Source organism: Hippopotamus amphibius, chromosome 12 (genome assembly GCF_030028045.1).
Source record: "Hippopotamus amphibius kiboko isolate mHipAmp2 chromosome 12, mHipAmp2.hap2, whole genome shotgun sequence".
Lineage (NCBI taxonomy): Eukaryota > Metazoa > Chordata > Mammalia > Artiodactyla > Hippopotamidae > Hippopotamus > Hippopotamus amphibius.
In genome coordinates, this window is record NC_080197.1 from 73,782,356 (window position 1) to 73,791,186 (window position 8,831).

The window sequence follows — 8,831 nt, forward strand, 5'->3', positions numbered from 1 at the left end:
CTTGACTTAATTTGCAGTTAATTTGCAGTTGGAGGAAACCTGCCCTCTCCTCCCTGTACTAGAACACTTAAAGCCCAGTTCACAAACCAGTAGCCATCTCCAGAAGTAGAGTTTGAAAAAAAAGAAAAAAAAAAAGGATTTTTAAGGCAACCTGAAGAAGACATAACCACAGAGGCTCTTTATAAAATTTCCAGCCTACTTCACAGAGGGCATGATTATTTTAATACAGAGCAGATGAAGAATTATCCCATTAGTCCACCAATAGGACTACGCCCACTCCCCTATCCTTTTACTCATTAGTAATTTACATTAAAATAGGCCGGCTGATTGGCTTATCTGTATAGTCTAAGAGGAAACGGAACCTAGACTTTTACATGTGTCAGCTGGGGTTTTTCTCCCTTTCTTAGTTCTTCCAGACTACTCTGTAGCAATTTGAGTCTAAAGCATCACCTTCCACCTGAACCCAAAGATCTAAGGGGAGCTTCAGGCTGTCAAAAGACTCCCAATGGATTCATCTGAGGTTAACCCAACCTGGACCCTGGAGTCTCCTCAAACGTCCATCGATGAAAATTCCCAGGCAACTCCAGGTAAGCCAGACTTGGGGGTTTCGGGAAGGTAAGGGGCTGCCTTCCTTTTTGTTATACTGACTTCAGTCTTTTACAGAGAAGTGCAGTTAGGTAAACCTCTTAGGAGCAGAGGAGGGCCACGGGTTATAGGGCCCTCCTGTTAAAAAAAAAAGGGGGGGGCAGTACAAAAAGGAGAAAAGTGGGAGGGGTGTTGAGCTGCATTGTTTGCTTACTATGCTCAGGAATGTGTCAATCTTTGAAGGGTTTTTCCTGGGGAAGAGAGCTCGGAGTTCTCCTTAGACCGCGGCTTATAGCGTCCTGTGCGATCAATATTTTTCATCAGCAATATATTCCAATCAGGAATTGTAAAGGCGAACAAGACACCTAAACTTCAATTTGACCTAAGGGTTTTCTTAATCTCACCGACATTTCTGGGATGGGCTTTCCAGCTGAGTCTACCCTTTGGCAATGTTAATAAATAGGGAAATGGCCTTTCAGAGGAAACTGAAGGAAGGGGCGGGTTCATAAACGCCCGCGAGTGTGCTCTGTAATGTAAATCAGTAGGACGTAGTTAGAGGGCTTAGAAACCCTGTTCCAGCAATACTGTTAGTTAGGTCCCCTGCCTTCCTGGGTTCTTCCTGTGGTGGAAGTCCTCTCTCCCTGGAGCCGCACGTGATCCCAGGCTTGGTCTCGCAGGCCCTGACCTCGGGTGGGCATGGGAGTGGGTGGTTTGGGTTGTGGAGGCGGATGACCTGTAGCCAACCAACACCCTCTGGGCCGCTAGGAAGTTGGGTGGATCCTCCCAGGCGTCTATTCTGCCCTCAGCCCCCGAGATCCAGACTGCATCCCCTGCATCATGAGAATAGAACCCTAGACAAAGGGGAGAAATTAAGAGAATATCTATATAATACAGCTAGTTTCTCCCTTTCCTTAAATCTGCCTTAGTACCTGACAGTTCCACAACCAGGAGTCTTTATTTCCACGTGCACAAGTCCCTAGAAGTTGAATGCATCCTGACTCTTAATATTTAATACTCTCGCATACAGGGGAAGTTAATGCTAGCTGTCTTATTGTATGAGAGTAGCGTTTACGGAATTTGCATGATGATTTGGATGGGAAGAGGCAAGAGTGTGTATTTTCTTGTTGTTTTGGCCGCTCAGTGAGGCAGGTGGGATCTTAGCTCCCCCATTAGGGATCGAACATGTGCCCCTTGCATTGGGAGAGCAGAGTCTTAATCACTGGACCACCGAGGAAGTCCCAAGAGTGAGTGATTTCTCAAAATACTGGGTTTTAGCAGAAACATCTAATAGCATGAAAAAGCTGGGTATAACGGGTTAGGGTGACAGCCGCTTTGACATACTAGTTCTTACAGGTGGGTTTTGGAGAGAGACTTGTATTTGGGATTTGTCTTCATAGATACAGTTTATTTTCCAGAAAAACAGTAGGTTTATTTATAATTGTTATAAAGTTGAACTGCTGAAACTTGCTACACTGAAACATTTTGACTTGGATTAATGCTTTATGTCCCTGTGTTCATATTAAAAATTCACACAAATGAAAATGGAAACGGTCAATACCTGATTTCTGTTCCATGTTTTTCCACTTGGAATCACAGGTATCTTTTGACCCCCATGGAAAAAACATCAATCATTCAGAACTACCCATAACAGAAAGGAAACAACTTTTTTTTTTTTTTTTGCCACACCTCCTGGCATGTGGCATCTTAATTTCTTGACCAGGGATCAAACCTTCCGGGCCTGCATTGGCAGCATGGAGTCTTAACCACTGGACCACCAGGGAAGTCCCAGAAAGAAAACTTTTAGTTTGAAAAGGAAGTGTTCCCATTATAGTGGGTTCTTAGTATGCTCTCAAGGCATGCAGCATGCTAGTTTATGCGCTTGGTATCTAGAATCTTCATCCTGAGGAAACTTCTACTGTCCACTGTGGAGCTGCTTAAGAGCAGACATAGTTTGGGCAAGAGATAAGTGGCTTCTGGATATTGCAATTCGCCCTAATGGATCTTAACTTTTTTCTTTCAGTTGCCTCTCAACCTACGTCTGAGATGCTAATCAAGAACCTCAGTAACTTGACGCTCAACCCCAGTAACAAATTGCCACTTATTCTACCTCAACCTACTGGGCGGTTACTTGGTGAAAACATACCCTACAGGCGAGGGGTGAGGACTGTGTTAACTGATCGGAGAGAGAAGATGGAACGGCTGATTCAATCTATTAAAAAACGCTATGGCAAAGGAGTTCCTCAGGTGAGTTTACCTGCTCTGGGTAGGCAGCACTGCCCCACTCTAGGGGGTGGGCAGTAAGCACATCAATCAAGATGTAAATAGCGAAGGGGTGGGGCGGCATTCCTGGTGGTCCAGTGGTTAAGACCTCGTGCTTCCACTGCAGGGGGCACGGTTCGATCCCTGGTCGAGGGCCGAGGCCACAAAGATAAATAAATTAATAATGTAAGAGCAGCTATCACTCATTCACTGTACTCATGAGTGCAGGGTGTGAATAACACTTAGGGTTTTAAGATTCTCCAACTCCTCTTACGTTAGATGGGTAGCATTAGTAATCCAAATTTTCCTTGAGAGTTGGTAATATATATATTTTTTCTCTCCATGAAGTCTGACTCTCAAAGAGAACCACAGCAGAATGATGCTGAGGTAAGTAGAAACTCTTACTATACAAGAGGTGGGTGGGTATCTGGTTTTGGGGGGGGGGGGAGGAATGGGTTATATTTGAAGGTTAACATCTCTTTGATGTACAAGTAATTTATTATTTTAAAGTATTAACCAATTAATCCATTCTTTTTTCCAGACTCGATCAAGAGTGCAAAGATTTAGATGTAGCTGTCGTTTTTGCCGGTTTCATAGAGATCCTTCTGAGGATAGCGATGAGAATTATTACAATAATAAGTATGATAGTAATTATGACACGGAGTCGAATGAGCCATAAATCTTATTCTTGTACTATTTTTTCTTGCTGGTAATTTCAGGATCGTTATGAAGCAGCTTGGGAAAGATTTGTACCAATATTTGGATAACCTATAAGTTTTGTCTTTTTTTTCTTATATGTCCTTTCCACCTTGCGTTTGAATGACTTGACTATACTTTGGTTCCACTTTGTGAAACAAATTAAGTTGTGTGGAAGGAACTTGAAGACTTTGGGTGGCTTGGCCACAGCATTGTTAGAACAGCATGTTGAATTGTAATAAAAATTTGATGTGCTGTTTCAATTTTCAGTAATAAATGTGTTTATAGAGGATCTTATTAAAATTTGACTTATTTGAAGTCCTTAAAAAATCCTTGTTCTTATTTTAGACTTTTTTTGCTAGCTATGTATTAAATGAATAATACCCCACCATGTTCCCAGGATGTAAATACCTGGCATTCTAATTTTTTGTGATATTGTCCTGTTTTAGTTTAGTTGTCTTCTTTCATAACCCACGTGTACACAGACCTGGATTTCTTTGTGGGATAAAAGAGATAAATAAAACTCATCTTCTGCCCTCCAACTATCTTTTGTTCACTTTAAAAAGATGTTAGAGAATTGGGTACCTGGGACTTCCCTGGAGGTCCATTGGTTAGGACTCCCACGCTTTCACTGCCCAGGGATTGGGTTCCATCCCTGATTGGGAAACTAAGATCCCACAAGCTGCATGGTGTGGCCAAAATAAGAAGAGGATCCAGTTGCAAAGAGACCTGGGGTGAAGAAATACAATAAATGGCATCCTTATTAAGGTATTTATAGGTAAGGAACAATAACCTGTTGGTACTCAGAGTGCAATAGAAGCAGAAACAGCCCACACCTGGAGGATTGTGCAAACAAATGGCAGAGAAGTTCAACAGTGATTGTTTAAAAGGCATATTAAATATTAATATCCACCAAAGTAAGTCTTCAGAGGTTATCCTACTTAGAACTACTCAAACCATCATGGTCTACAGCATGGGTGAATGTGGGTGGTCTTGAGGTTTTGTTAAACTTACAAGTTGTTCCTAGAGGCAGGACCATCTTAACTACTGTATGCATTTGAAAATCATTGGCTAGTTAAAAAACTTAATTTGTTGCAATCATGTTAAATTTATAAGCTTGTGAGAGCTAATAATGCAAGAACATGGATGAACCAAATACATTCTACTTGTCCTTTAGTGTCCTTCAGATGTATTTAAAGTTTTCATAGTTTTCATAGCAGTGCTGGGTGATGTTCTAAGTGTTTTATTTGTATATGTATTAACTTTAATCCTCAAACATATGAGGAATGTTACTTTTAATATCTTCATTTTTATAGAAATCCCAAGCAGAGAAATGACTTGTCCAAGGCATTATTACACAAGTGGGTTATGTGAAATGGAAGTTGACTGAGTACCCTCAGCAAGTTCTCATTTGTATACCTTTCCTCTTTAGTTCCTTTCTTGCGGCTTTTTTTTTTTAAATAAATTTATTTTTATTTGTTGACTGCATTGGGTTTTGGTGCTCGTGTGGGAGTTCTCTAATTACAGCAAGCAGGGGCTACTCTTCATTGCGGTGCATGGGCTTCTCATTGCAGTGGTTTCTCGTTACAGAGCACAGGCTCTAGGTGCAAGGGCTTCAGTAGTTGTGACTCAAGGGCTCAACAGTTGCTCAATAGTTTTTTTTTGTTTTTTTTCCATCTTATGTGGGGAAAAACAGACCCCATGAGTCTCCTTTACTACTCACATAAAACACTTCCCTTCTGACACTTCTGGTCACCAAATGTGTGGGGTTTCTCCCCCCACAAAAACAGAAGTCTCTGACACCAGCAGGGTAACCTACAACACAACTCAACTCTAACACTATGTACCAGGAAATAGTGTCAGATCTCACAGGTAACCGCTCAGTCCCATGAGACACAAACACACACACCCACACACACACTTCAGGCACCAGTTATCAGCTCAGGTTATCACCTGTGCTTTCTGACCAACCTATGGATTGGAAGGTTCTCATGTGGTCCAGTGGTTATGACTCCAAGCTTCTGATGCAGGGGGCAAGGGTTCCATCCCTGGTTAGGGAAATAAGATCCTGTAAGCTGCCCAGAGCTGCCCTCTCAGCTTCAATTAATGCGAGTGGCTCACAGAACTCAGGGCAACACATTTACCATTTTATTAAAGAATGTGATAAAGGATACAAATGAATAGCCACATGACACACATAGGGTGAGGGCTGGGAGCGTCCCAGCACAGGAGCTTCTGTCCCCACAGGGTTGGGGTGCTTCACCCTCCCAGTGTGGACATGTTTATTCAAAGTCTGGAAGCTCTCTGAACCCCTTACTACTGGGATTTTATGGAGGCTTGATCCATTCTTAACTCCATTTTCAGTCCCTCTCCCCTCTCTGGAGGATGGGGGGTGGGCTGAATATTCCAAGCTTCTAATCTGGCATGGTCTTCCTGGTGACCAGCCCCCATCCAGAAGCCCACCCAGAGTCACCTCAATAGAACCAGAGATGCTCCTAGTGCTCTGATCACAGGTGTCCTGTATCAGAAGCTAGAGGTGGAAGTTTAGAAGTTTAGCTTGATGCTTCTGGCTTAGGGTCTAATGAGGTAGCAGCCAAGATGCCAGCTGGGGTTACAGCCATCTGCAGGAGAGGCTGGAGACTTCTTTACTCTGGCCATGCTGCCTGGCTTATGGCACCTTAGTTTTCTGACCAGGGATTGAACCTGGGCCCTCAGCAGTGAGAGTGCAGAGCCCTAACCACTGGACCGCCAGGGAATTCCCACAGCTGGAGAATCTGCTTCCAAGGTACTTCGCATGCCCGACAGTTACGTGCTGGCTGTTGACAACAGGCTTCATTCAGTTTTTCCCACTTGGCCTTCTTGGGCTGCTTGAGTATCCTTACAACAAGGCTTACCCCCAGAGCAGACAATCCAGTAGAGAACACAGTAGAATCTACATGTCTTTGTATAACCCAGTCTCAGAAGTCACTTACTGTCATTTACATAGTATTGCAGTACTGATTACACAGATCAGCCCTGTTTGGTGTAGGAGGGTATCACACAAAGGCATGAATACCAGGAGTTCAGGGATCTTTGGAGCCTCTTGGAAGCTAGCTACCACAACTGGTTACCCTAAAATTCAACTTTTTTTTTTAAATTTATTTTAGCTGCGTTGGGTCTTCCTTGCTGCACGTGGGCTTTCTCTAGTTGCAGCTAGTGGGGGGGCTACTCTTCATTGCAGTGCACGGGCTTCTCATTGCAGTGGCTTCTCTTTGCAGAGCACAGGCTCTAGGCATATGGGCTTCAGTAGTTGCAGTGCATGGGCTCAGTAGTTGTGGCTCATGGGCTTAGTTGCTCCGTGGCATGTGGGATCTTCCTGGACCAGGGATCGAACCTATGTCCCCTGCATTGGCAGGCAGATTCTTAACCACTGTGCCATTAGGGAAGTCCCTCTTGGGGGTTTTGAGGTATACATTTTCTAACTTTGCATTATATGAAAGCTATCGGTTTCTATTTTTTTGTTCACCTATTTTTCATTTTAATTTTAAATTTCAAAGTCCCTAAAATTCAACTTCTAATTGTTTTCTTATCCATCCAGGTGTTCTATACTTTATATCTTTTTGCCATCTTCCAAAAAGAAAATTTCTTTGGTAACAGCTTTATTGAGATATAATTCACATACCATACAACAGACCTGTGTGTTTGCTCTTATGCCAGTTCCACACTGTCTTGGTTTGTGGTAAGTTATCTTAAGATCCACTTCTTTCAAAATAGCAAGTCTAGTAATAACTTTGGAAGAAACGATGTGGTTTCCTTGCTGGTATGAAGTGCTAAATGAGATCTTTCCTGTTTCCTGGTTGCTAGGACCCAAAACCACATCTTAGTTTCAGAGAAACTTCAGCTCTGGGCTTGGTTTCCTCCCTGCAGAGTTTGCTGAGGGGCATCATGTCACAAGAACAAACACAAGAACATGGTCCATGGTCAAAAGAAGGCTAGGAGTAGAACAGGAGAATACATTTAGGAAAATGCATCTACTGTATCTTACTGTGGGGGAAAGGGAGGACATTTAATATGGACTCCCTCCTCCCAACCGCATCAGATGGGACCAAATGGTCTTCCGTGGTCCCTAATGAGCTCTGAGCTGGTGCTCATCTCTAATCTAATCGCTGAGTCATTAAACTGGTGGAGACTTGATGGTCCAGGCTTGATGCTACTGTTTAGTGAGAAGAGTGAGATGAAGGTGGAGGATAATGGTAGGAAGGGTGTCTGGAAATGGCTGGAATCCATGTCACCTTATCGGTAACTATTCATGACTGTCCCCCAAAAAGGACAGGGTGAGAAGTCCTCAGGAGCAAGAGGTTGTGAGGATTCTGAATGAGTAAAATTTGAGCCTTAGGTTAATCTTTATGACAAAGAACCAGGCAGAGGGAGGCTCCGATAGAGCCCCCTAAAATCCAATAAATGCAACCCCATTAAACAGCCAAGTTTTAGGCCATTGTCACAGAGAGAAAGCTGATGGCCAGTCAGTGCTGAGAATCCAAAACAATCCTTGACTATTACCAGAAGGGAAGAGCTTTGAATTAAATATAATTCAAAATTTAAAATGGACATTTACATGCTAAATGTATATTTTATTACAAACTATTTTCCTTTAGTTTGTTTTTTCCATTTTAGTGAGATAATTGACATACAGCATAGTATAAATTTAAGGTGTACAGCATAATGACTTACATATTTTGCAAAATGATTACAAGTTAACATCCATCACCTCATATAGATACAGAAAATAAAAAAGATGTTTTTTTCCTTGTGATGTGATATAACCCATCTTAAAGTATAGTCAAGAAATGGGAATTCCCTGGCAGTCCAGTGGTTAGGACTCCACACTCTCTGTGGAGGGTCCAGGTTCAATCCCTGGTCAGGGAACTAAGATCCCACAAGCTCAGGGTACAGCCAAAAATAAAACGTGATTGGCTGAAGAAATGAAATAACTTAGTTGTATCCAGATGATCTGGGCACCATCTCAGGAATTCACGTTTGGAAAATCTGTACAGGGAAAGCCACGGATGGAACCAGCTTTACCATCATCAGCTGTGATTACCCTATTAGAGAATTACACGTTGTATTATAAATACGATGTATTTTTTGAGCAATTAGCATTTAATATTTAGTAATTAGCATGCTTAATGTGATTTAGAGAAGTTCCTTGACACTTTCATAAAAACAGAAAGCACATTCCCACCCACCCACCCTTCAAAGAGAGAGGCCCAACTGTCAAAGAAACAAACAAACAAAAAACCTGTGTGCCAGTC

At 42.5% G+C, this 8,831-nt stretch overlaps 1 protein-coding gene and 1 non-coding gene across 2 annotated transcripts; both read left to right on the forward strand.

The window, feature by feature from the left end:
- Positions 1–459: 459 nt before the first annotated feature.
- On the forward strand, positions 460–3,523 carry DPPA3 (developmental pluripotency associated 3). The gene is made up of 4 exons (XM_057700729.1): positions 460–587; positions 2,606–2,829; positions 3,193–3,231; positions 3,386–3,523. Exons 1-4 carry the CDS (start codon positions 506–508, stop codon positions 3,521–3,523), a joined length of 483 nt encoding a protein of 160 aa, XP_057556712.1. The 5' UTR covers positions 460–505.
- A 4,851-nt stretch (positions 3,524–8,374) lies between these two features.
- On the forward strand, positions 8,375–8,445 carry TRNAR-UCU (transfer RNA arginine (anticodon UCU)). Its single transcript has one exon. It is a non-coding gene; the product is annotated as a tRNA-Arg (tRNA).
- Positions 8,446–8,831: the final 386 nt, after the last annotated feature.

Coding starts and splice junctions, on each gene's coding strand:
- DPPA3 (XM_057700729.1), top strand. CDS start 506: ATGGATTCATCTGAGGTTAACCCAACCTGGACCCTGGAGTCTCCTCAA. Junction 2,830..3,192: donor ATGGCAAAGGAGTTCCTCAG/GTGAGTTTACCT, acceptor CTCTCCATGAAG/TCTGACTCTCAAAGAGAACC. Junction 3,232..3,385: donor CACAGCAGAATGATGCTGAG/GTAAGTAGAAAC, acceptor TCTTTTTTCCAG/ACTCGATCAAGAGTGCAAAG.